The 27,593-nt window shown below is 56.4% G+C and overlaps 1 protein-coding gene across 1 annotated transcript in view; it reads right to left on the bottom strand.

Moving 5' to 3' along the window:
* The window catches only part of CACNA1I (calcium voltage-gated channel subunit alpha1 I), an 81,977-nt gene that overhangs the window by 22,669 nt on the left and 31,715 nt on the right, over positions 1-27,593 (bottom strand). The window contains exons 4-14 of the mRNA XM_077757882.1: positions 26,614-26,773; positions 19,905-20,220; positions 18,226-18,318; positions 14,809-15,121; positions 11,919-12,340; positions 4,774-4,925; positions 3,913-4,098; positions 3,522-3,639; positions 2,646-2,801; positions 2,082-2,175; positions 876-1,078 (exon numbers count right to left, since the gene is read on the bottom strand). Of these exons, the coding sequence (XP_077614008.1) occupies positions 876-1,078; positions 2,082-2,175; positions 2,646-2,801; positions 3,522-3,639; positions 3,913-4,098; positions 4,774-4,925; positions 11,919-12,340; positions 14,809-15,121; positions 18,226-18,318; positions 19,905-20,220; positions 26,614-26,773 (2,213 nt within the window). The remainder of the gene's footprint in view (positions 1-875; positions 1,079-2,081; positions 2,176-2,645; positions 2,802-3,521; positions 3,640-3,912; positions 4,099-4,773; positions 4,926-11,918; positions 12,341-14,808; positions 15,122-18,225; positions 18,319-19,904; positions 20,221-26,613; positions 26,774-27,593) is intronic.

Raw genomic sequence — 27,593 nt, 5'->3', positions numbered from 1 at the left:
AGCAGGAGCTCCGGGAGCTGGACTGGAAGGAAGCCGGGGCTCGGGTCGGCGCACCCACCACACACACCCCACTGTAGGGGCTGAAGTCAGCCTGCAAACCCGCTGAGGCCTGGCTGGTGGGTGACAGAACAGGCTAGACCCCAGGGTCCTCTCCCAGCCCCGCTCTCACTCCATCCACATCCGTGCACGTGTGGGCGTCCCTAGGGTGTGGTTACATCCCCTCCTGCCACCTCTTCCCTTGAGGAAGCTACAGCAGGTTAGAGGAGTCTTCCCATTTTACAGATAAAGAAACAGGTTCAGAGAGGGCTATAACTTGCTCGTGGTCACACAGCTTGAAAGTGGTACAGGCTAGATTTGAATTCTGGTATGTCTGACTCCAAAGCCCCAGCTCTTTACCCTATGCAGTGTGGTCAAGATAAAAACCCAATTCTCCACACCAAACCTACTGGCACTATTCTTTCTTTCTTTTCTTTCTTTCTTTCTTTCTTTCTTTCTTTCTTTCTTTCTTTCTTTCCCCCTCCTTCCCTCCCTTCCTCTTTCTTTTTCTTTCTTCTTTCTTTCTTTTCTTTCCTTCCTTCCTTCCTTCCTTCCTTCCTTCTTCCTTCCTTCCTTCTTCCCTCCTTCCTTCCTTCCTTCCTTCCTTCCTTCCTTCCTTCCCTTTCTTTCCTTTCTTTCTTTCATTGTCGCCAGGCCCTACTCTGGCACTAGGCACCCAGGAATGCAACAGACATGGTCCCTGCCTGGTTCTAGCTGGAGTCTGGTCCCCTAAACCTGGGCACCAGCCTAAGGCTGGACTGACAGGCACTTCTCCCCCAGGCCCCCCGCCATACACCCCAGCAGGGAACACCCACCCAGAGCACCCCTCAGGGACTCACCAGGGAGCGCTGGTCATAGCTCACCCTCCCCAGTGACATGACACTGCTCTTGCGGGAGCCCAGGGCCACCAGGACGGGGTCCGGCTGCAGTGAGAGGCGGGGGGCGGGTGCTGCGGCCCCCACAGGGCCCAGATGTCCACCCAGTGGGAGGTTGGGGTCCAGGTGCCCATTGGGGGTCATGGGGATTGGGCAGATCTTGGGATCTGGAGGGTGAGATGGAGACAGAAAGAAGGGCAAACAGAACAAGAGCAAAAGAATTCATGAGACAAACAGACGTGGATGGGAACAGAGAGTTTTTCCGGGGAGACCTCCACCACCTTCCCCGTTGGACCCCATGCGCCTCTCTCCTTCACCCTCCCTGCAGAGCCCTCAGCTTTCTTTTTTATTATTAAGTTTTAAATTTTAATTTACTATAGTTAACATACAGTGTAATATTAGTTCCAGATATACTTGGTAGTGATTCAACATTTTTTTTCATTTTTTAAATGTTTATTCATTTTTGAGAGACAGAACACGAGTGAGGGAGGGACAGAGAGAAAGGGAGACACAGAATGTGAAGCAGGCTCCAGGCTCTGGGCTGTCAGCACAGAGCCCAACGCGGGGCTTGAGCTCACGAACCGTGAGATCATGACCTGAGCCGAAGTCGGACACTCAACCGACTGAGCCGCCCAGGCGCCCCAGTGATTCAACATTTCTATACGCTACTCAGCATTCATCATGCCAGCTTTCTGTTTGGATGAGTGGATCCCCTGCTCCTGTATTCGGGGCCGGCCTGTGTTCACCCATCATGAAAACCTCACTCCTGGGCCCACTTCAGGAAGCAAGGCAAACACGGTCCAGCCCGGTTATCACGTAGGACACTGGCCATGGGATGGGGACGCTTATTCCAAGCTGCCCAGTGGTGTCAAACAGAACCAGAACCAAGGTGTCCTGATGCCCGAGGCTCTCTCTTCCCAACAGGCCACACCACGGAGGGGTGAGGGTGAAGTACACCTACCTCTGTGGCTAGAATTCAGGAGAGCTATGAATGTCACTGACTTCTTTTGGGGGATTTGCCTGTTTCTTTCCATTATGAATGTATGCAAACCAGAGAATCAGCAGTCGTGGAGCCTGGGCTTAAGGAGAAACCTGATGCTGTACCCTGAGCCCCCCCGGATCTCTGGGGAAGGGTCCTGGCCCCCCAGGTGGCAGTGGAGACCTGTTTACCTCCGCCACTATCCAGGCCCTCCGGAAGCTTGTCGAACTCCTCCATGTTGGATGAGCTCTGGTCCTCGTCCGAGTAGGAGCGATTGGCGTCACCCTGGGAGACCATCCCTCGTGTTGGACTGCACAGTGGCTCAGCCCTTCCCTCCCTCCTGAATTTTTCAAGGGGTGTTCCATGCCCATTTTACAGATGGGGAAACAGAGCCTCAGAAAAGGAAAGTGAGAAGCTAACAAGGACCGAGGCCATAAACCCACACCTGCTGGACTGCAAGTAACCCCGAAACCTCAGAGAATGGAGGAGGCAGGATCCAGATCTCGGGGGCTTTAGAATTTCAGGGATGGGGAGACCTCAGCCAACACCTCCAGGGAGAGGCAAGGGTCCCTTTGCAGCCTCCACTTGCACGCTTCCTGTGACAGGAAGCTCACCACCTAATTGGCAACCCCCCTCCTTCAGACCGTGTTCCCTGCTAGGTGTCTGACTTGCAGCCCCTCCCCCATTCAAGCCCCTACCCCACCCAGCCTGGTCCAGCACCCCCACCCCACTTCCTCTGCCAGGGCTGCACTCACCTCCGCCTGGAAGCCCTCCACCAGGATGGCCACCAGGAGGTTGAAGAGCACGTAGTTGCCAAAGGTCATGAGGGCGACAAAGTAGAGAGAGGCCCAGGGGGAGGTGGAAGCCATGCCGTTGTAGAGGACGACGTTCCAGTCCTCCTGGGTGAGGATCTGTGGGGGACGGGGGAACACACTCAGCCCTGGGGCACCCCCAGGCCCCGGCCCAGCCCGAGGGCAGAGAGCATCCACCCGGTGGCGGAGCCACAGGCACCCCTGCAGCCGTGGACACCACAGCATCCTCTCACACACGCTCGAGCACACCCAGGGGCCTCGCGTGACAGGGCCCCAGCCGGCACTGTGTCTCCCTGGCAGAGCTTCTGCCCCTCACCCACACGCTGCTCGGCCCACTGCCCCCCAGCCTGCCTGTGACCCACACCCGTGCCCTGATTCTCACTCCCAGCTGATGGGCGCTCCTTCCCCGCTGCTCCCACAGCCCCTTCCTCTCCACACATATCTGCTCGCTCCCCCCACCTGGCCCCTCCATGAGCCCACCCTTCCTCCCTCTGACCCCCAGGCCCACACACACTCATTGAACCATGGCGGGTTTATATGTGAGAAAATAGTCTCAGAGAAGCACCGCAGTGCACCCTAGTCTTGGAGCAGGAGTGGAGGGGCAGAGATGGGCATCAGCTGGGTCAACGAGCTCCCAGAGCCAATGCAGTGCCAGCCTGACCCCGCACCCGCCGGAGCCCGGAGCTGAGGGGCCTCCCTGGCAGCCCCCCTCCCTCCTCTGGATTCTCCGAAGGGGCACCTCTGAAAAGCAACGCAAGCAGGGTCCTTCCTGGGAGGAACCCCTTCCCCTGACACACAGGAATGCGTGCAGCTGCTCACCTGGAACACTGTGACGATGGCCCACAGCAGGGAGTCAAAGTTCTTCCTGTCGGGGACCGTGTCTCCTGTGTCTGTGCGGAGGCTGAATTTGCAGCCAAAGATGTGCATCCCGAGGATGCTGGGGGAGGAACGGAGGTGGCTCAAGGGGGCCGCCCACCCCACCGCACTCTCAGAACAGACCGGTGAGGTGGCTCCATTTTACAGAAGGCAACACTGAGGCTCAGAGGGCAAGCACTGGCTCAGAGCCTCAGGGTATTAAGTGACGGTGCCAGGATTCACGCCGGGGTCCAGGGCAATGCCTGCAGAAGCCCCAGCAGCCATGCCCACCCCACCCCCGGGCTCCGGCCCTAGCAGGTCCCCACAAGCGGTCCCTGGGGTGGGCAGGGCTCACCTGAAGATGAAGATGAAGAGCATGAGCAGCATGCAGAAGGTGGCCACGTTGTCCATGGTCTTCATGAGCACCACGAGCTGGCGCCGCAGCGCGGGCATGAACCGCACCAGCTTCAGCACCCGCAGCAGCCGGAAAGTCCGCAGCACCGACAGGCCGCCGTCAGCCTGCCCCACGATCTCCCAGATGCTGGGGGGAGGTGAGCAGGGGAAAGTAACAGGAGGGCTCAGCAGAGGGCAGAGCAGAGAGAGAGGGCGAAGGGGGTTTGGGGGTGGGGGCCAGAGAGATGGAGAACATCCATCCATCCATCCATTCATTCTGCAAGTCACAAGTTTCGCAGGCCGTCGCTGCTCCAGGGCATGCTCTAAACCCGGGGCTCTTGACCTTGAGTCCATGGACACTCCCCAGGAGAAGTCTCTGGCTAGAATTCAGGAGGTCTACGAAGGCCACTGACCTCTTTGTGAGACTTCCCATTCTTTAGACCATGAATGAAAACCAGCCGCAGAGAATGAGCCATCTCTGTGGCTTTTTGACTGGTCAAAATCACTGTTGTTTTTATATCTTACAACAGCTGATGGACATATTAATACCCAAATACTCTTTATACCCATCCTTTCTTCGGAATGATGGTAGGCCCAAGACCTGCAGCCAGATCGTGCTAGTTACTGCATCGATCTAGAAGCATGTGTTTTACCGGATGACAGATATTTAAATATTCGAGAACTGGGTTTCGGCGCAATTGATTTCCTTTGTGCCCTGGCATGCGTTTGCCAGCTGGGGACAGTGCACTAGATCCCTCGTCCCCTCCCCGCCCCCCCCCCCACTGCTTTCGGGCCCACAGCCCACTGGCAGCAGAGGCAGCACCTGATGATGACAATGATGCTGTCGAAGATGTTGTAGGGGTTGCGTAGGTAGTCAAAGAGCCCGAAGGCGGCCAGCTTCAGGAGCATCTCCAGGGCGAACATGCTGGTGAAGACCACGTTACAGATCTCCAGGATGTTGGTCAGTTCCTCGGGCTGCGGGGCCGTGGGGACAGGGGATGGGGACCTGGGTCAGGCCAGAGCACAGCCATGAATCCTCTCCAGATGCTCATTGGCTCCAGGCCCCCAGGGAGTTGGGGAAGCCTGGCTCCGCCCTCTTGGCTGAGTGAACTGGCAGGTCAGTGTCCTCACTGGACCGCCATGGCCTTGGGAGCCTTACAGCTCTGCTGCACCTCTGCTGTTGTAAGAGTCCACTGAGATGGGGGGACCCCACAGGACTGACCTTCCACACCCTCGGAAACGATGCTGGTACTGCACACTGAGGGGATCTATCATGATGCCCCTTTTACAGATCAGAAAGCAGGCTCGGTAGGGGCACCTGGGTGGCTCAGTCGGTTGAGCATCCGACTTCGGCTAAGATCATGATCTCGTTGATTCATGAGTTCAAGCCCTGTGTCGAGCTCTGTGCTGACAGCTCAGAGCCTGGAGGCTGCTTCAGATTCTATGTCTCCTCTCTCTGCCCCTCACCTGCACTCTCTCTCTCTCTCTCTCTCTCTCAAAAGTAAATAAACATGAAAGAAAGAAAACAGAAACAAGCTCAGGCTGCTGCAGAACAAGACAAAACAGGCCTGTCGATGCCAGACACTCCCTATTTGCCCATGACCTTATTCCACTTAGGAAGCACTTACCACATGCAGGACCTTTTTGTTTTTTTAACTTTACAGGCATCATGTCACTTAACCCCACACAAGAGCCCATTTTGCAGATGAGGAAGCAGGCTCGGAGAAGGCCAGGCCCGTGCCTTCGGCTGTGGAGCTGGTAAGGGGCAGAGCCAGGATCTGAATCAAGACAGCTTGGTTCCAAGGCTCCCCCCATTAACCTCTGCCTGTGCAGACCTCCCTACGGAGCCCGCCCCACTCCCCCTTTCCCCAGCAATGGCTCTCAGGATTGTGGGCGGCTGGAGACCACTGTGCCCTGTGAAGGGAAGACAGCTCTTTAATGTACGCGGGGCACCCTGGCCGATGGGGCTGGCTTCACACACTTCTCAGGGAAAGACACTAGAACCCACAGAGGAGAAGGGTTAAAGTCACCAGCTGATCAGAAAGAAACGAGCACCTTCTGACCCTGGAGCTGTTTCTCTACTGGTTTTTAGCAGCAGTTGACACCCCGATAAATGGGACTATCTGAGCACCCCTGGAACACAAAACAGACCACATTGCGGGCCATGACTAGGCGACAGGGTTCTATGGACACTCCCTCTAACCTTCGTGTTCTCATCCATAAAACGAGGGGGTGGAATAGGATGATATTCATTCCAGACCTCTCCGCTAAGCGCCATACAGGGTTCAGCCCCTCTCTTCCCTCTCTAGGACTGTGAAAGTGTCCGGTTTGTGCTCACCAATGAGCCATGTAGCTCACACCAAATCACAGAGAAGGGAAGGGCCATTTCTTAGGCCCCAGCACGCGCTCACACTGAACTTGACGTCAAACACAATTACCGCACCTCCAACAATCGGCTGGTGTCTCCATTTTACAGATAAGGACACTGAGGCCCGGGGAAGCAAACTGACTTGCTCTGAGCCAGGATGGAGCCAGGATGGAGCCAAGCCACGAAATCAGACTCCAAACTGCTGTCCGTTACACACACAGAAACTCCGCCTGAACTCATGGTCCTTTCCTTGGCTCAGTCCTTGTTGCATGTATTCTACACGTCCGCGGGGCACCGTGTGCTGGGCGCACCCGAGCTGCCAATGACAAACAGCCACAGGTGCTAAAAACAGAGGAAGGTGAGGGAGTTTTGAGGGAACAGTGATCCTGCAGTCAGGGGCACCTTCCTGGAGGAAGTGACATCTCAGCAGAGCCCTCAAAGCTGGGAGGGGGAGCCCAGTGACAGGGAGGAGAAGAGAAGGTGTCTAGGCAGAGGGACGGGCCAGAGCAAGAGTGGGGAGGTGGGCGAGCTGCCATCCATCGGCACCCCCAGCTCCAGCCCAGCCCCTCTACCAGGCGACCGAGCGCCTCCGGGGCCTGACTTTGATTCCATTTGGGTTAAAAGGAGAAGAGAAAAAAAAAAAAAAGAAAAAGAAAAAGAAAGAGTGCCCAGGAAACCTAATAAAACTGCCAGGTCCTCTCAAGCCCAGATAAAAGGAGAAGGCCCCATTTCCATCTGCAATTACATTTGACTCACAAAACGGTCCTTGGAAGGGAAGTGGGACCCTGGGAGGGGCCCTCGGTTAGGGAGGGGCTGGGCCCCGGTGTCCCTGGCGGAGCCAGGGCCCAGATGCGACGCAGAGCCACCAATTTCCCCGATCCGCCAAAACGAGATCAGCGGAGATGAAAAATGTGGCTGCTGACAGTCNCTCTCCTGAAAGGCCACCCCCTCACCCGCCTCCCCCACACTTGCAGCAGCTGTTTCTCTAGTCAAGCGCACACCTGTTAATCTTTCTCTAATGGACCATCCATCACTCCCGCAAGCATTTTTCTGGGAGAGAGACAGCGAGCAGGAGACAGACAGATGAACACAGGCTTTTCTGTGTTGTGGGACCAAGGTGGACGGGTATGTGAAGAGGAACGGGGGGAGGGGGCGGGGGGGGGGCAGCCATAAGGGAGACGGACGGACAGACAAATAAAGATACGGGGACTGAGAGGCAAAGGCGGGGTGTGGAGACAGGAGACAGAAAGAAAAACACAGATAAAAACATAATAAAAGACCAAGATCATGATATTGTGGGAGTCAGCGCCGGAGCCAGGAAAGTGAGAGACGGCAGGCAGACAGACTGCCAGGCAGAGGCTGCCGAGAGGCATCCGGAGGTGGCAAAGACCCACCCGGTGACAGGAGGTGACAAAGGGCAGAAAACCACGTTGAGCTGAAGGCAAGAGAGAGGACACGTAAGGAGGGACTACATCCAAAGTGAAGGGAGAAGGGCAAGGGCCACCTCCTTTGCTCCCGTGCCAGGCTTGGAGGCACCAGGCTGGCCGTTTCTGCAGGGGTAAATAAGGGCCCTGGTGGGCAGGGGTCCCTAAGCTGTCCACTGAAATCTCTGGAGACCAGTGCCATCCTGTAATGACAATGGCCGCTGGGTCAAGTGTCTCCCACATGCCAGTCGGTGCTAAGCACCTTCCACGAATTATCTCATCTAAGCCTCAAACGTTACCCTATAGTATCCTCATTTTATAGATGGAGAAACTGAGGCTCAGAGGGAAGTGACTGCCCAGGGCCAGAGCCAGGCAGTGGCAGAATCAGACCTCAACATGAATCAGAGGTGTTCTCCCTCTGGCCTGTCCCCGTCTCCATGGCCCTGACGGCATCACTTGCCCCACTTCTCTGACTTGAGGCTCCAGTTCAGTACAGACATGTCGCTGCCCTGTTTATAAGTCTTCTGTGGATCCCGACTACCTTAAGGCACTTTGTGGATGGACAGCCCCCTCCCCAGCCTCCGGGGCTGTCTCCTGCCCTTTGTGCACAGCACCCTTGAGGGCTCAGGGTCCTTTGGGGGAATGCCTGAGCTCCTGGTCCCTGTACCTGTCCCTCCTCAGTCTCACTGATGAACTCATAGTCAACCTTCAGGAGCCATCTCAATGCCACTGCCTTTGGGAAGCCTTCCCTGACTGCAGCCCACGTTGGCTCTCTCCCCTAAGTGCCCACAGAGCTAGAATGTTGGGCACTAAGCCAGACCTGGGTCAGCAATGACATGGGGGCTGCAGAAGGGAAAATAAAGACTGCTTTGACCCATCCACTGGTCCAGAGGCGTTGAATGCACTCCCCCACGCGCAGGGGCCAGTGGCCAAGCCCCAGGCAGCCCCGGGAGGCTTCCTGCGCCTCACCCCTGCTGCCCATTCAGCCCAACCCTCTGTGTCTTGTCCAACTCAGTGAGCATCCTTCAGTTCCTGGACGGGATGGGACTGAGAGCAGTCTTGCCCGGCTGGGGAGGCGTCACACTCCTGGACAGGTGAGTGCGGGGGAGGGAGGAGGGGCGACAGGGACGGCTCCCGAGCGAAGCTCCCCCGCCCAGGCGCCCCCCACTGCCTCTCGCATGCTTTGTGGAACCTCCGTCTCCACCTCAGCATCTTGGAGCCCCACCATGTCACCTGGGTCAGCCCCGGTTTCCCATCTGCTCGGGGGATATGAGACACTCGCCTTGCCCGCCCCATTGGGGAAGAAATGTGGCAACAGGGGACGGTGGGTGATGATGGAGGGACGTGACCCCACCCACCTGCTTGTCACGCAGTCTCGGGCAAAGAGCAGACCTCAGCGCCATCTGGCCACCTCGTGGGTCACAAGCAGGCCCCTGCCTGGACGACCCTCCCCCGCCTTTTACCTGTCACCTCCTCCCAGGCCAGTCCCTGCAAGGAACAGCATCTTTGACCTTGAGGAACGTGGGGACACTGGAATCCCTTATGATTTTGGTAGCAATGGCCACTTTGGCCATGGGCACCTGCAACCTCACCTCTCATTTGAGCACCCGAGACCACAGAGGCAAGGGTGGAGTAAGAGAGCAACGCCCAGGCTTTGCCCATTGTCACTACCTACCACCCCCACGGTCGTGCGCCCGGCTCCCTGCCAGGCCCCTGCGAAGCCTCCCCTCCTGGGTCTCCACCCCTGCAGGAAAGGAGCTGTGCACGTGCTCCCATCTTCTCCTGCTCCCCCCCACTCTCCCTGCCTCCCAGTGGCCCTGGGCCACCTCTCTCTGCAGGCACCACCTCNCCAGCAGGCCCCCGGCAGGCCCCGCGTGGAGCTCAGCAGAACAATGGCTGCCACTCCAGGCTTCTTTAAAAAGAACATTTTTAAAAATTCTCCCTCCCCCTCACTTTTTTAAAAAAATTCATTAATTTTTTGAGGCTCCAGACAGCGGAAGGTAAATTCGCCCCAAGGGTGGTGATGTGAGGTTCAAACAGAAGACTCATAAATAATTGCAAATTAGTGAGTACCTACTACGCGCTGGGCTGCTTAACACGTTTCGCCCTCCAGCCCCTCTGTGCAGCCCGTTTACAGGTGGAGCTGCCGGCCGAGGGAGGCCAAGTGACTTGCCCAAGACCGCCTGCTGGCAGCCTCAGAACCAGGGAGGAGCCCGGGCAGGGGCAGCAGACGGCGCGCAGAACAGGTCAAGCAGGGAGGCCCCGAGATGGGGCTGGCGGAGACGGGGGGAGGCCACCACCCAGAGAACCCTGGCAAACAGGCCACTCTGAAAAGTGGCCCTGATCTGCAGCATATGCCAATTTCCATGGTGTAAAGACTCCCGCCATGGCCAGTCCCAAGCTCCCAACTGTTCAAGATCAGGCTTTCGAAGTTCCCAAGTGTTAGAAAATTGGCTCTCACAGCCAGTTCCCACAAGCCCCTGGCAGGAACCGGGCCCAGGCTCTATTACAGCGGCTCTGTGACAAGCTGTCAGAAATTAGAGCCAGGACCCCAACATGTCTGTTTCCCCATGAGACGCCCTCTGGGGCCACTGGCCCAGCCAGGCTTCTGCCCCACTCCACCCCCAAGCCTAGGCCGGGAGAGGCCAGAAGGCTGAGCCCTAGGTGAGGAGGTCTGGGCTGCCTGTGTCACCAGCTTTACCTTGCAGAGAGCCCTCCCCCCCATTCGTCCCCAGAGACCTTTTTAATTAAGCTGGAATGGCTGGCAAACCAGCAACTCCAGTGTCGCTGCAGCCCCAGGGGCCGCATTTAAGGAAATTGAATGGAGCCAGTGCTTGGAGAGCTAATGAAGAGGGAAATGAGAGTGTGGCCCACCAAGGGGGCGGCGCAGTGGGCGGGTGGAGTGCCTCCGCAGAAAGAGGGTGGCAGGGACGCAAAGGGGGCGCCACATTCTGAACCCTGGGGGGAGGGTGTCAGTCCTGCCACAGGATGATGTGGGTTCAGGGGCGCCTGGGTGGCTCAGTCAGTTGAACGTGCCGCTTCACTTCTGGTCGTGATCTCACGGTTCCATGGGTTCAAGGCCCACTTCGGGCTCTGTGCTGACAGCTCGGAGCCTGGAGCCTGCTTCGGATTCTGTCTCCCTCTCTCTCTGCCCCTCCCCTGCTCATGCTTGCTCTCTCTCTTTCTCTCACTCACTCAAAAATAAATAAACATTAAAGAAAGATGTCAGTTCAAATCTGACCCCTGATTGTCTGTGGGACCTTGGGTCAGTGACATCCTCTCCCTGGGCCTCAGGGCCACTAGCTGCCAAGTGGGGTGCCCTCACAGGGTAGGGGTGCAGGTCAAGGGAGGGAACCCACCCAGGGGCTGGGGGAGTCAGAAAACGGTGTTTTTCAAGTGGATCCAGGAAAAGGACGTGTCACGCAGGCTGTCACCCAGAGTATGACCAATTTGCTGGGGACATGTGTGCTAACCCCCCCACCGAGCCCTCCTTCCTGCGTCCCTACAAGTAGCCTCCTATCTCTTACACACCCTATATCTCCCCTGGGACGATGTCTCTGAACCCTGATGTCCCAGGGGGCTGGGACGCGCCATTCAACTCAGCCAACAGCCACACGGCACTGCCCGCACCCAGTGCTGAGGACAGAGGAAACCGCAGGGCTGGCCGAGAAGGGAGACCGGGGACAGTCTCTGGGGCCTTGGGGCCAACCTCAGTGCCTCTGGGCCGCGTGCAGGGTGGGCTGTATGGGGACATCAGGGACAGCAGGATGCCCAGGCTGCTGAAGGCACTGCCACAGGGGGGCCTTGGCTGTCAGAGGGCTCGTGGGGAAAGCTGATGGCTGGAAGGCAGGTTTGGCAGGAGTGAGGGGAAAGGGCTGTAGCTGCCTGGAGTCCAGGCTGCGCTGCTCGCTGCTTGGGAGAAAGGAGCCGGATCTCAACCCAGCAGGTCCCAGCCTAGCTTGGCCTCCCTCGCTCACTCACCCCCTGGCCAGGCACCCGGAGGCTCCCTCTCCTCTGGGCCAAGGCCCCAGGGGAGAATCAGACCCAGCCCCGGGCAGGTGGGAGACAGACACACAGGGGACGCTCAACACCCCAGGCCGCATGGGTGGGCCTCGGCACCCAGCCCTCCCTCCAGGCCTGTGCCCGGCCCCGCCCCCAGCACCCGCCCCCACTGGCCTGCTCGTGGTGTTCGATGCCCATGCTGACGGTGTTGACCAAGATGGCCATCATGATGCCCCGGTTGAAGTACTTGCTGTCCACGATGCCTCGGAGCTTGGCTCGGGTCTCCCGCCACACATCCCCGCACAGCCGGGCCGGCCCGTCCGCCGGCTCCTCCTCGTCCTCCTTCTCCAGGCCTGAGGACGCCCCATCCTCGCTGCTCCGGGCCCCATCCCCCTCCTCCTCCTCCGAGTCACCGCCTGAGCCACCAGAGCCCGAGCCCTCCTGGCCCGAGTCAGTGCTGCCCGGGCCGGAGGGCCGCCGGCTCCCCTCGTGCAGGCAGCGCGGGCAGCTGGCCGGGTCGGAGGCCAGCATGGCAGAGATGGGCTGCGCCAGTGCGTGGGGCATCGGGTCCAGGGGACTGTGTTGAGGGCACAGCTCTGTGAAGCAAACACAAAGCAAGGTGGGTGCCTCAGGTCACACAAGCTTGAGGGGCTCTAAGGGGGCAGACCCTGCCCACACCAGGCGCCAACCTAACCCTGGGACACAGCCCCACGTGTGCTTCAAGGTCCTCTGGTTCAAGTTCTGTCTGGGCCCCAGCAGGAGGTCAGGTGGCTTGTGGTTCCTGCGGGATCGGGATCGGCTTTACCACTCTGGGCTTTGTTGGCTGTGGGGGGGAGGGTTCTCCTGGGGATGTGTGTGGTGTGCCCAGAACAGTGCCTGGGGCACATGTGCTTGTCACCTGTCCTTGCTACATCACTTCCTGGCCCGAGGCCCAGCCCTCCCACCGTCCTGCCTGCTGACATCGGACTTGGGGAAATGCCGAGAAAGGGCTTCGAAAAGAGCCAGCCTGATGTGGAGGGTGGACGCCCCTCAGAGAGAGCCAAGGTGACCTTCCATCTTCAATACTCCCACCTGCACGTGGGGCTTGTGTCGCAGGGAGGGAAGGGGGCCGGAGCCCCGGGCAGGAGGCAAACCCTTGCCCTAGAAGCCCCTGGGATTTGGGGCTGGCTGCACGGGCCGCAGGAGGCACAGCAGGGAGTGGGGAGAGATTAAGGAGCCCAGACCAGTCTTGGACCTGAGTTCTGCGACCTTTAACCATTTCAAAGAGGTGTCAGAGAGGTTCTTTCTGGGTGGTTTGGTCTCTCCTTTATGTTTACCCAGGCTGTCTTGGAATAAACATGTTTTCCTTGTGTGAACAAAAAAATACATTAGTGACATTTAAGGGAGGGGTGCCTGGGTGGCTCAGTCGTCTAGCATCTCAGTCCTGGTTTCTGCCCAGGCTGCGGGCTCAGGGTTCATGGGATCGAACCCCACGTGGGGACAGTGCAGAGCCTGCTTGGGATTCTCTCTGTCTCCCCACCACCACCCCCTTCCCTCCCTCATGTGCGCTTTCTCAAAATAACTAAATAAACAGCCAAAGATAATAATAATAATTAAAGGGAATAAAAACATGCAATGCCCGCCCTCCTCATCCAGATTTGCCTCCCAACGTCTCTCTGGACAAGGCCTTCTGACTCATTCATCCCCTGGAGCGGGGGTGGGGCAGGCAGAAGCCGGGAGTCAGTTGCACCTCAGTAAAGCCCATCTCGGCCCTGCTTGTACCTAGGGCTGGGCCCCCTGAAACTTGTTTCCCAGGGAAGGGGGAAGGTACGGAGGCCCAGGGCCAGGGGGCAAGTTCCCCCTCCGGGACTTCTTTGCACATGGCTTCTCTGGAGAGCGTGGGGATGGCAGCAGGAAGCCCCTCCCTGCGTCATCCAGGAACCCTGCGCGCAGACCCCAGCCCCCCATCCACGTGCTGGGCCGGCCCACGGGCCACCTGGAGCCTCCTCCAAGACCACGCCTGGACGGCTGGTGCCTGAGGACGGGTGGGCGGCAGCTCCCAGCATCAGTTCTCCGGCTTCCCTCCCAAGATGCTCAGGGCTTGAGAGCGGCAGGGGCAGGGCCTGGGGGATGGCTGATTCCCACTGCGCATGAGCCCCGTCCTGGACTTTACAGAGCAGGAGACTGAGGCCCACAGAGAGGCCCAGGCTGTCCAAGGTCAACGCTGCGCACCTGCTCTGGGTTGGGTCCCTGCTGACTCCCGTCTTGGCGCCAGCTGGGAGCGGGGCCCATCTCCTATGGCGCATTTGCCTTCTGCGGGAGCCCAAGCGTTCATTTCCCTCTGGAGGCGGGCTCAGCAAACCCAACTCTGATGTCCCTGATGCTGTTTCTGTCACTGACACACTGTGTGACCCTAAGTGACTCCCTTCACCTATCTGGACCTGTTTTCCCAACTGAAAGAGGAATAACATAACTCACTCTGCCCCCTTCTCAGGGCTGTTTTCTAGAAGAGACGAGAAAATGAATGGTGAGCCTTTTCTGAGCCTAACAGCCGAGAGACAGAAGATCACAAAATGGCACAGGGGTCCCCAACACACCATGCCTTGGCACGGTGGGCCACAGCCCCTTTATTCCAGGTGGCTGGTTGTCACCGCTCTGGTGTGCGAGCACGTGGGCAGCAGGAAGGCATGCGGGGCCTGAGACGGGCTGAGTGGGGAGCAGTTAGAGTTTGCCCAGACAGCAGAGACAACTGTCCGTCTCCTTCGAGCGTGAATCCCGGGCGGAGCCTGAGTCCACATGACCACCCCCTGGGGTCGGCAGGGAATTCCCCCAGGGCGCGGGGTGCTGAGTGCCCCCGGCCAGAGGCCAGCCCGACCAGGCACCGGCAGGTGGTCAGGAAAGCAGGGAAGGATCAAGGGGCATGGACAGGAGCTCCCGGGGGGGAGACCCGGGTTCTCAACCCACTGGACGGCTCCGCCGGGGCTGGGGAGGCTCACAAGCGGCACGGAGTCCCCGGAACCCCCCCTGGGAGGCACACGAGGCCTGGGTGGGGCACCCTGGAAGCGGCGCAGACGGGAGCACTTACTGTAATGCCGGGGCTCCTTGGCGTGGGGCCCGGGCTTGGCGGAGGGGGGCGCCCCCGGGCCCGGGGCCTGGCGCCGGCGCTGCAGGGCCTGGTAGAGGCCCAGGGCCCGGCGCCTGGCCTTGCGCAGGATGTGACAGACGTACTGGAAGATCTCCTCGTAGCAGTCGCCGGGCTCTGCGTAGCTGGCCACCGTGCTGGAGGACAGGTAGCGCTGCCGCTGCTCCAGCATCAGCCGGTGCTCCCGCTGCTTGGTCTCCGAGAACTGGGTCGCTATGACAACGAGGCACAGGTTGATCATGAAGAAGGAGCCCACCTGTGACCAACGGGAGGAGAGGACAGGGACAGGAACAGAGGGGACAGATTGGCAGAAGGCAGACACGGGGGAGAGGGGGATGAAGGGATGGAGGAAGAGAAACCAGGGGGCAGAGGTGGGACAGGGTGACGGGGTGGGGAGCAGAGGGGTACAGAGGAAGAAAGGAAGACCGGAGGAGGAGGGCCGGGTCGGAGCCGGGAGGCGGACAGCCAGAGCCAGCAGGAAGGACAGAGAGACGAGGAGGAGAAACACCGAGAGGGAGGGACAGAGGCTCAGAGAGTGCAGGAGTGGAGGGCGTGGGGGACACGGGGTGATGGGTGCCAGGACGCGGGGAGAGAGAGGGGCAGAGGGTGGAGGGCCCAGAGAGACGGAGAGGCACGGGCACAGATAGGGACAGGAAAAGACTGCTGAGGCCTTGCTCCGAGAGGAGGCCAGGGCCCCAGGACAGCGGTGGCCCAAGCAGCTCCCCAGGCCCCACTGGGACCCACTTCGAAGCCCGATCCCCCAGGCCCTGGGACCCGGCCAGGGCCATCCTCCCGCCTGGGACATCAGTGCTGAGCTGCTCTCAGGCCATCCAGGCCCTGAGTCCCTACCCCAGCCCTGCCCTCTCTCTGGCCTTCACTTGGGCCTCAGTTAGGCATCCAGACAAAAGAGAAGCTTCCTCTNGAATCCTGCCACCTCATGACGCAGGGCCCAGCTCCAGTGGCCCTCACAGGCCGCAGAACCCTTCCTGCCCTGGTTTCCAGACGACAGGCCCCTCCTCTGGCATTTGCTAAGCCCTTGAAAGGGATCAGTGGCCCCACCAGCACGGAGGGTAGCTTCTCATCCTCCCCCAGGCCACCCGCCAGGAGGTTCACGCAGGCCACGGTCCCAGCCACTGATTCACCCTTCCCGCCTGTCCCCATGCCACAAATAGGGAGCTGGGCTTCTTGGGTTTTCGAGGGGCCAGGGGAGGGCTTCCTGGCTGGAGGACTCTGGGAAAATTCCCAGGTAAGATGCCCCTTACTGGCTTTCTCAGTTCCATCTTCCACAAGCATCTCCTGGAGACCTGCTGGCATCAGGCCTGTGTGAGGGGTCACCAAGCAGGGCACAGACCCTTCCCTCTGAGGGCTCACACCCATCAGCCTGCCTCTACAGCTGCTGCCCCTGTGACCCGGGCACCACCCCCATCCCTTCTGGGCCTCCATTTCCCTGCCTGTAAAACCGAAGTCTCAGGCAAGACAAGCTTAACACGTTTCCAATCAGAGGGCCCAGTGGGGACCAGAGTCTGAGAGCTGAGGACCTGTCACCTCTCTGGGGCTCAGGGTCCTCACCTGAGGAACAGAATGAGTAGGCGGGCCTGCATGGCCAGGATTATGCGGGCAAAATGGAAGCCTGGTAGTTCAGGCCTTGCTCTCTGGACCCTTCCTGGCACCCGGAAAAGCTCGACATCCTCAAACCCCCCCACCCACCCACCACCAGCCTTTCTCTTGTGACAGGGCCACCTGGGCTCCAGTAATAGCAGCATTAATAGCAGCAGGGCACAATTATTGAGCACTTGCTGTATGCCCGGTGGCCATGCAGGCCTCAGACTGTCTCATCTAATCTTCCTGAGAACCCATAAACCCAGGTGGCGTCACTGCCTCGGGTCATGCTGGTAGTACCAACCCGACTCTAACAGGAGGGGCGGGCCACATTCCCCAGCGTTTCTCTGAAATTCGAGCCTCCTCTAGCAACCCCAGTGGTTCGAGGTGCCCCCAGTCAGGACTCTGTCCATTTCAAGGTCTCTGCGAGTTGCCCCCTGCCTCGGGCTGCCTGCTCTAAGGTTCAGTTCTGGTATCACCTCCTCCAGGAAGCCTCCCGTGCCCCTCTCCCTCCTCCAAGCTAGATTAGAGAACTCCTTTGTGCTCCCTCAACCTCTCAGGCTTCCTTCTGCCATGATTCCTAATACACTATCTGGTCAATGTCAAGCGTAGCCCATCTTCCGCCCCCCACCCCCACCCCGAGACTGTGAGCTCCTCCAGGGCAGGGTGGGGTTCCCAGTGCTCCGCTCAGGGCCTGGAGCAGGGCGGGTTTCTCTGATGGTGCTGGGGAATGAACAAACCAGTGGATAAAGGGCAATGCTCCTTTCGTCTCTTTACGGGTCCAAGGCCCCATCCTCCCCCAGGAAGGCATCAGAGCAAAGCCAACAGCAGGTAGGTCTCAGGTCACTCGCCAGCTTGCCCTGAACCCTCAGGTCAAGGTCCCACCAGCTCAGAAAATGGTGCTGCCCCGGAGAGCCAAGCACGGCCTCTCCCACCGCCTGGACACCGGAGATTCCAGCCTCACAGCAGCAGGAAGCCAGCCAGCACTGACTCTCCCAGGAGTGAATCACCTTGACATTTGGGGGGTTATGCTGTGGCTGAAGCCGCAGTCAGGCATGACAAGGTGGATGAGCTCGCTCTGGGCAGACTGTGGGGGAGGGCAGGAGGGGGCTGGCAGGGAAGGGCCCTGCTCTGTGAGGCAGACAGAGCCCCGCCTCCACCCCAAGCCAGGGCCCCCAAGGCAGAGGGGCCAGAGACGTGGGAATCCCTCCGAGGAGAATTTCAGGGGGCCCTGTAGGGAAGCAGCCCCAGCTTCTGTTTCAGAGCCTCTCCCCTTCTCACCCTGGAAAAATGAGGAACAAGCTGGAGCCCTAGAGAAGCTTCCATCCTGGGGCTGCACCTAGCTACAGTCATGAGAAGAATGTATTCCCAGAGACTACGAGGCAGAGAAACACGAGCAGGAGCGACTAGATGGTCCTAAATGCCCAGATTTGAGAAATGAAGGCAATCGAAAGTGATGGATGCTTCCCGCAGCCGCGCTGATGAGTCCCTTCAATCACCCGCTGCTGGGAGGCATTTAAAAATTGCTTGGCTGGCTCAGTCGGTGAAGCACGCGACGCTTGATCTCAGGGTTGTGAGTTCGAGCCCCATGTTGGGTGTACAGATTACTTAAAATAAAATTTAAAAAGAAAAACTGCCCCTCCTGTTCCCTCCCACTCAGCTTTCTTGGCTCTGAGGGGCTCCCTGGGAACCCCCCAACCCCATCCCTGGCCCACGGGTCTTCGAGCCTGCCCAGAAAGCCCCGGCTGCCCTGACACGTACTATGATAAGCAGGATAAAATAGATGAAGTTGTAGAAGGAGTGAGCATCCATCACATAGTACATGATCTCCACCCAGCCTTCCAGAGTAATCACCTGCAGCCAGAACAGAGCAGAGGACCAGTGAGCCTGAGACAGAAAGGCAGCACCCTTAGGAAAGGCAGCAACAAACGCAGCGCTCCAGACAGAGGCCCTACTGTGTGCCAGCCTGCTTGGCGCACATTCTCTCTTGAACTTCTCACAAGGCTCCACGGGCCACCCCTCCTCATCTCCCATGCACAGGTGAGGCAACTGCGGTTCAGAGAGGTTACAGTATTTGCCCACGGTCACGGAGCCAGGAAGGCGGGGAGCCAGACTTGAGCCTCGTCCCTCTTGCTCCAGAGCCCTCTCCTTTCCAGTCTCCCTCACCAAGGCAGGAGGGCTGGAAGCAGGGGGCCCTAGACTCTAACTCCAGCTCACCAGCTGGGCCACTCTGAACCTCAGTTTCTTCTTCTTCTAGTACACAGGGCTACCAGCCTACCTGGCAGGGCTAGGGTGCAGTTCAGCTGAGCCCAGGAGTGAGGCTACGATGGAGGCTGGTGTGACTGTTGCTCCCATTCTCCTTCCCAGAGAGAGAGGCAGAGCAGCCTTGCGCAAAGCAAATGCTGGGCCCTCCCCTGCACTACCCTCTTGCTTGCTTCCGGAGCAGGAGCCCCCGGGCAGCCCACTCACACACACACGCCCACCCTGGGGGCTGAGGGTCTCAAAACACGGCTGCTGGGCTGTGGTCACATCACATCACGCCTTGCAGCTCTGAATTCTGTGATCTCGCTGCTCCCCAGAGCAGCCGCCTTGGTGAGGCCCTCCCGGCTCCTTGGGGCTCCTAGCCCCCATCCCCTGCTCCAGCCGTTTTCTTCCTTCCCAGGGCAGCGGGAAGGTGACCTTTCCCAAGCACTCACTCCGCACTCGGCTGACTGTTCAGCTCACATCATCTAGTTTCTTCTTCTCAGCCACTCGAGGCGAGAGGGGGCTGTGATCACCCCCGCATTAAAGGTGAGCAACTGAGGCACAAGATGTGAAGCGGGACCCAAGGTCTCACAGCCTTGGTTCCCTCCCCTCCCCCATCCTCTGCCGTGCAGCGGGGCCGGGAAGGCACACAGTAAACACCGGGAGTGTTCGCATACATGCGCACTGAGTAAACCGTATTTCTTACGGACTGGTCAACAAAAAAGGTTCGAGAGATTCTGCCCAGACAGACGGACAGCTCCTTGGTGCTCACCTTGAACCTTCCCTGCACCCAGGCCTTCACTCAGGCGGTCGCCTCCTCCAGCACTGTCTTTCCCCCAACCCCGTCCCACATGCAGGCCTTGCCTGGCCAGCCCCTCTAAGGAGATGTGAGTCTGGCCTCTGCCCTCTGGGAATGGACCTCGCTGCTGGGATCTGTCTGCCCCCAGGCAACCCGGGGTTCCACAGAGAGCACAGGCTTTGGGGGCACCCGGGCCTGGGTTAGAATCCTGACTCTGTCTTCAATATGGGCACGATAATGCCCACTGTGCCAACCAACTGGGCAGATTTCAGTGACATAGGCGGCAAACACGGAGCCCTACCTTCCAGAAGAAGCGGGCCCCTCCGCCCCTCCCCCACCCCACTCCAGTCTCCCAGGCCCTGGCATGAGGGCCGGCGCCCGGCCTGAGTGGCCTCACCTGGAAGATGACGATCCAGGCGTAGCCGATGTTGTCAAAATTGATAGCCCCCTTGTGGGGGTTGGCGCTGCCCGTGCGGCACACATTGTAGTAGCGGTTCCAGTTGACACAGAGCCCGCTGGCGTTGAGGTCCTGGCGCCCGGCCCCGAAGTCGTAGACATCATCCTTGGACAGGCAGCACTCGCGGCCCTGCTCCTTGAGCGGGGGGATCTCGTGGCAGCCCATGATGCCATTGTCCCCCGAAAGGGAGCAGATGAAGGGCATCTCGTCGTCCTCCTCCGGCTGGTAGTAGGGGGGCAGGGCCACATCCCCTTGTCTGTGCACAGGTGACGGTGGTTTGTAAAAGAAGAGAAGGGCAGGGGTCACCACCAGGAGGAGCAGGAAGGGGGGAGGCCGTGCAGTGTGGCAGAACTGTCCCAGCAGGTCCCCTCACTGCCTCCAGACCTCTGCCTCGGTTGTTCCCTCCACCTGGGACACCCTTCCCCATGGTCGAAAAATCTCCCACTGACCCAGTGTGGTCAGTTCTAGGGTCCCCCTTTGGGGAACCTTCCCTAAGGGGGCCTCCCAGGATGGAGCAGGGCTAGTCCTTGACCCGTTGAGGCCAGACTATGCCCTGCACACACCCGTATTGCTCCCAGGGCACCCAACATCTCCGGGAGGCTGACGCTCTTTTGGGACAAGGACAGGCTCTCGGCCTCGCCAGTCCCCACACACTGTCGGGTCAGCACAGAGCACATGTTTAATCAACAAATGCTGAATTCTACTGACCCAACAAGTGAGGATCTGATCCTCAGCCTGCCCCACCCCTCCCCATCTATGTGACCTCCGGCTGTTCACTTCTGCTCTCCAGACCTCAGTTTCCTCATCTGTAAGGCAGACCATCTGTGCCCTACCCACCCTGTGAGGTGAAACAATGAGTTTCAATGCAACCCAATCAAAATCCCAACTTGTCTGTGTCTGTGGAACCTGGCCGGCTGGTTCTAGGGTTTATCTGGATGGAAGACCAGGCAAGTCGATTTTTTTTAAAGGAGAAAGATGAGTGGAGTCCAGCCTTACAAGAGAGCAAAATGCAACTATAGTTATTACCAGAGCATATAGTATCGCACCAGGAACAGAAAGATTCATGGACTACGACAGAGCACAGGGACAAACCCACACATAAAACAGAACTTAGTCTATTGCCAAGACACCTTTTCAGATCCCTGGGGAATAGAAGAACCAAACAATAAGTGGTGTTCAAACACCTGCTGTCTGGAAAAAATAATAAAGTTAGATCCCTACCTCACACCATGTATGGAAATAAACCTCTTGAAGGCTTGGTATCAAAAGAAAAAATAATAATAATGTAAATAATCTCATTATCAATTATTTATATTGATTACACATAGGAAATAATCTTTAGGATATATTAAGTTAAGCAAAATACATTACAAAATTTAAAATAATAAACTTATGGTGGATTAAACGTCATAAATGCAACAAACATAATCACAAAAATAGTACAAGAGAACAGGGAATATTTTTGATAATTCAAGGTATATAAGCCCTGGGATACCTGGGTGGCTCAGTCGGTTAAGTGCCTGACTCTTGGTTTCGGGCTCAGATCATGATCTCACAGTTCGTGAGTTTGAGTCCCATGTCGGGCTCTGTGCGGCCTGTACAGAGCCTGCTTGGGATTCTCCTTCCCTCTCTCCCTGCCCCTTTCTCTTTCTCTCTCTCTCTCAAACTAAATAAATACACCTAAAAGAAATCACTGAGAAAAAAAAGATATATGTCTAAGGCCTTCCTGGATAAAAGATACAAATCCAAATTCTACAAAGGAACCACTAAAGATTGGCTACATACAAATGTAAAATTTCTAGGAGACAAAAGAGAGCATACTAAGTAAAAAGACAAGCAAGCAAATAAATACATAAATAAAAAATAAATAAATAAATAAATAAAGCAAGCAAGCAAGCAGAGGTAGACAAACTTTTTCTGGCCAGATAGAGCCATATGGTCTCTGTGCCAGTTACTCGACTGCACCCCTATAACATGAAACAGTCACAGGAAATAGGTAAACAAGTGGGCATGGCTGTGTTCCAATAAAGTTTTATTTACAAAAACAGGTCAGAGATTGTCAGTGCCCTGGGATGAGTATTGGCAACATACCAAACAAATAGAAGACATCTAGACTATGTTAAAACCACCTGTCACTCGATAAGAAAAAGAAAAAGAACCACTCGAGGCAAAAAGGACAAAAGAAAAGAAGAGGAAAGGAAAGGAAAGGAAAGGGGGAAAAAAAAGCAAAGAAAAGCAAAGAAAAATTTCACAGAAGAATAAAATGGCCAATATACTTGGGGGAGGGGGAGGAGGAGCCAATATACCAATGTATAGGAAGAGATGCTTACTTAACTAATAACAGGAAAATGCAAACAAAAATAACATCAAGATCATTTTACACCCATCCAAATGGCAAATATTTCAGGGCCGATGGTACTGAGTGCAGAAAAGAGTGAGTACAAATAGACATGTGCATCCACTGTTGGCAGGAGTGTAAACTGATATAAACTTTTTGGAGGGCAATTTGGCAGCATGCGTCAACAATTAACATGTACGCATCCAACCCAAATACAAATGGCCACCTGACAGTGATAAAGACATCACTGCAATTCAGGAGACAAAGGGTGGACTTCTCAATCAGCGGTGCTGGGAGAACGGAATATCTGTATAAAAAGGGAATCTTGACCCCAACCACGTACCATTCTAAGAGACAGAATACAGACCTAAATGTGAAAGACAAAACAGGAAAGCTTCTAAAGGAAAACACTGAAGGATATTTTCATCATCTTGGGTTAAGAAAAGGTTAAGTTGGGGATGCGTCCTTCAGCTCAGGTCATGATCTCGTGGTTTGTGGGTTCGAGCCCCGCATCGGGCTCTGTGCGGACAGCTCAGAGCCTGGAGCTTGCTTCAGATTCTGTGTCTCTCTCGCTCTCTGCCCCTCCCCTGCTCACCCTCTGTGTCTTTCTCTCTCAAAAACAAATAAACATTAAAAATTTGTTTAAAAATACACAAAAGAAAAGGTTAAACTGGACACAAAAAGCAATACTAAAAAAACACAATTGGTCATCTGGACCATTACAACTAAGGGCTTCATCATCCAATAGCATCATTAAGAGAGTGAAAACAGAACAGGCTGGGATTAGATATCTGCAACATATCTATCCACCAGAGGACTTAAATCCAGTACTAAGAACCACTGCAACTTTATAATAAAAAAAAAAGGACCACCCAATCTAAAAAGAGCAAATGACGGTAACAGACACTTCCTAAGAGAATACACAAACGGCCCATAACCACGTGAAAAGGGCTAATCATCACTAGTCTTCCGGGCAATACAAATTTAAACCACGGTAAGATACCACTGCACTCTCCCCGGAATAGTGAAGGTGAAAAGCGACATCACCAAATGTTGCTGAGGACGCGGGGCCACCGGAACTCTCAGCCTGTGCCAGCACACATTGAGACCACCTTGGAAAACCATTTGACAAAAATCTACTAAAGCTAAACATACGTGCACCCTTAACAATTCCACTCCTGGGTATTTACCCAAAAGAAAGGATGGCTATAGCCACCAAAAAAAAAAAAAAAAAAAAAAAAAAAAGGAACAACCCAAATCAACAGTAGAATGAAAAAAAAAAAATAAGTAGTCGTATATTTGCTCAATATATACCACAGCAACAAAAACGAAATAAAACTAGTGTCACCCACAAGAACGTGGGTGAATCTCAAAGACACATTACACTGAGCCAAAGAGGCAGACACAAAAGGTATCATCTTGTAGGACTCCATTTAAAGAAACCTCCAAAACAGGCAAAACAAATCTATGGTGATAGAGGTCAGAATAGGGCTACTTTGGGGTGAGGGGGATAGGAACCCACAAGGTGCAGGAGGGAGCCTCCTTGGGCCCCATAAGTTTCTCTGAGCAGCCTTACACTGGTGTAGACCCATGTAAAACTTCATTAAGCTGCACACTTAACAGTTGCATCTACCGCTAAGTGCAATTTGTACCTTTAAAAAAAGCATAAAAATACACATACACTTTGGGGTGCCTGGGAGGCTCTCAGGTAAGCGTCTGACTCTTGGTTTAGGCTTGAGTCATGATCTCATGGTTCATGGGATCAAGCCTCAAACTGGGCTCTGCGCTGGCAGCACAGAGCCTGCTTGGGATTCTCTCACCCTCTCTTTCTGTCCCTCCCCCACTCACACGTGCACTTGCACACATGCTCTCTCTCTCTCTCTCTCTCAAAATAAATAAATAAACTTTAAAATATGTGGGGTGCCTGGGTGGCTCAGTCAGTTGGGCATCTGACTTTGGCTCAGGTCATGATCTCGAGGTCCATGGGTTCAAGCCCGACATAGGGCTCTGTGCTGAGAGCTCAGAGCCTGGAGCCTGCTTCAGATTCTGTGTCTCCCTCTCTCTCTGCTCCTCCCCCGCTCACACTCTGTCTCTCTCTCTCTTTCTCTCAGAAATAAACATTAAAAAAATTAAAATCTGTGTGTGTGTGTGTGTGTGTGTGTACATACACTTGGAGCAGCAATGATGAGTCTCACCATTGACCCCATATGTAGACAAGGATCACACGCGTACAGGTTGCATCCTACAGCCCCATGTGCCAGAGCAAAAACTTGGAAACCACACAAGGTCCATCAACAGGGGCTGGCCAGATGAGCTATCTTTTATCCGTGGAATAAGAAGCCCTGGTGTGAAAACACCCTCAAGACACATTGTCAAAGCAATTCGCAATATTTAAAACCTGTCTGGGATGCGAACAGTCCCGTGTGTGCATGTTAACACATAGACGGACTCTGGAAGAAGGGACCAGGCGCTCTGCAGTGGACCCCAGTCTTGGGCTCCAGAGCCACTTCCCTGCTGGGCGGCGCTGTCCCGATTCTGTGCTCAAGAGCTTCCAAACCGACTATGCGGGGTCTCCCCGGGGGGTTATGAGCCTGGAGGGATGCTCTGAGCACACTCACTGGGGGCAGGCGCTGCAGGCAGCAGAACCTGGGTTCTAATTTCAGCTCTGACCTTGCCAACCTTGCACTGGAGCAAGACACCCCTCTCCTGGCCTCGGTCTCCTGGTCGCCACAGGGGGTCAGATTTAAGCACTAATCCATCACACCCGCTAGGCTGGAGCACTTGATCGGTGTTGACCAGGTAAACAAGCCAGTCTGGAGACACCCAGCAACCAAGTAAATAAACTCACAGTGTAATTTCAGGAGGAAATCAAACAGGAGAATGCACTAGAGTGTCTGGGAGTGAGGGAAGGCCTCCAGCGGGTGGTGACCCCAGGGCCGAGGCTGGACAATGAGGAGGTGGCCACGAATCACCCAGGGAAAGACCCACGTGGGAACAGAGGGGTCTGGAGGTGTCCGGAACCCCCAGAGCTGAGAGCTCACACCTGCACATCTCCATCTTTGAAGACCAGCCAGGGAGAAGTGGGTGCCCCCGCCTTCCTGCTGCCGCAGGGCCCGCCTCTTCCAAGTGATTGACACAAGAATAGGCCGCCCCCTCCCCGCCCCCCCATGCCCACAGGACCTTTCCTACAAGGGAACCCCTTCTCTGGTCCCCACGGCAATGGGCGGGTGAAGCGATCGCCTCCCCAGTCCTCACCCTGGCTCTCTGGGTTAGCTTGCTCTCCACAACGGACAGGACATGAGGGAGAAAACTCAGCCCACCCTGGGCGGTGTCCCCACGCCTCTTGCAGTCGTCCTGGGTCCCCGAGAGCCACTCAGTGGAGGCATCTGTGACCAGTTCCCCAAGGGCAGGAACTCCGTCTTCTGCTGTGTTCTCAGCACTAAGCACCGGTTTGGCAAGAGCTGACACTTGAGTGTGGCTCTCGAGTGAGAGGCTGAATGAATGCACTCCCCTGGTTCGGTCCCCGTGGGGCCTCCCAGGGCCTGGCATGGGGCAGGGGCCCGCCAAGGGGCAGCAACATGGCAGTATCCTCCGGTCCAGATGCATGGGTGCAGGGATGCATGCTCCTCCCTCACGGCGGGGATTCCAGATGTCAAATCTCTCAGACAACTCAACCCAACTCCTCCAAGAGCCAAAAATGGACTTCTGTTGAGACGGCTTTTGACAATCACCTCTCTGGTGGGGGAGCCCACCCACCTGCTTATCGACGCAAACGGGCCGACTGTGAGTTGACCTTTCCTGGATGACTCAGAGTCACCAAGAGGAATGTCTGTGCTGGAACCGGGCCAGGTTCGGTGTCTGCCTTCGAGGGTTTCCATCTCCTTATTCCCTCCCTGATGCCATCACGTCTGCTTGTGTCTCAGCTGTCCTTCTCCCTCCTATTTGACCTCCCAGTTTGCCGCTTCCACTCTGTGGGCTCCATTCCCAATTACCAAGTAAGTTAAAACTGTGTATTAAGTAAGAGTCACTAGGAGCTGAATTAGCACCCAAGGGCCTATTTTAGATCGGGACTTTGTGATACCCATTTTGAGAGCTCAGTGGACTTTTGTCCTCCTTTTAGTGTCCAGTCCCTCATGGGAGACCCACCCCCAACTCCCCTGAGCACATTCCTTGGCTTCTCTCCACCCCTGGGAATAAGGGTTGGGACCAGGTGCTCAACGGGGAGACGCTCTTAGTCTTAAGACCTCCAGCGCCACCGCCACCCCGGGCAAAGCTGGCTGGCAGCCCCCTGGGTGGTGGGGCTGCACTCACATGGTGAAGTTCTCCTCCAGGAAGCAGCGGTTACGCAGCAGGCCTGCCCAGAGCTGCACGCCGATGATGCCGAAGATGAAGAAGACGAAGAAGCAGAGCAGGAGCACATTCCCCAGCATGGGCAGGGTGTCCAGGAGCAGGTTCACCAGGATCCGCATACCTGCGAGTGGGGGAGGGTGCAGAGATCGTCAGCCTTGGGAGCAGGAATCCCAGGAGAACAGAGAGAGAGCTCAGGGTGAGAGAAACAGAGAGAAGAGCACTGAGAGGAGAGGTAGGGACACGCGGGCAGGGGCTCCTTGCCGCTCCCAGCCTGCCCAGTGGCCATTAAACGGACCTTCCCCTTGATATCTGCCCCTCTCTACCGAGAGGCCACAGAAATGGCTCGAGGCCCCACCACTCTTCCACCAGACTCTGGATAAATAAGCAGGTATTTATGGAGCACTGTTTATGTGCCAAACTCTCTTCTGAGTAATGCACAAATATGATGTCCTTCAGTCTTTATAACTCTGTGAGGCGGGTGATATTATCTATGAGCCGGAGGTTCTCAGGACTAAAGCAACTTGCCTAAAGTCACACAGTTCGAAGCCACAGGGTCTGGACCGTCCTGACACCAAGTCTGGCATTCTTTCCGTAGCCCTCCAATCACCTGGCGGCCTGGGACCGAGGCTGGCTCATCTCACTATGTACAGAACCTACCCAGGTGAGCACAGTCGGTGCCCAATGGATGTGTCCCAAATGCCCTTAATCTCTGGTCACCTAAGTGTGCCAGGATACACGAGCATCACCCAGCCAGTACTATCCCGCTGACCCACCCCACTGCATGACAGAACCAGAGAGGGCTCTTGGAGCAACCCACAGATGAGCCACGACCAGCAGTGGACTCAGATCTGGCCTGATTGCAGAAGAAAGAGGCCTTTTCCTTCCAGAGAAATAGCTGCAAAGAACCAGCCAAGCCAGAGACAGAAAAAAAAAAAAAAAAA

Source organism: Crocuta crocuta, unplaced genomic scaffold, assembly GCF_008692635.1.
Source record: "Crocuta crocuta isolate KB4526 unplaced genomic scaffold, BGI_CrCroc_1.0 scaffold143, whole genome shotgun sequence".
NCBI lineage: Eukaryota > Metazoa > Chordata > Mammalia > Carnivora > Hyaenidae > Crocuta > Crocuta crocuta.
The sequence above is the reverse complement of the archived record's forward strand: the minus strand, read 5'-3'. Positions and strand labels throughout refer to the sequence as shown.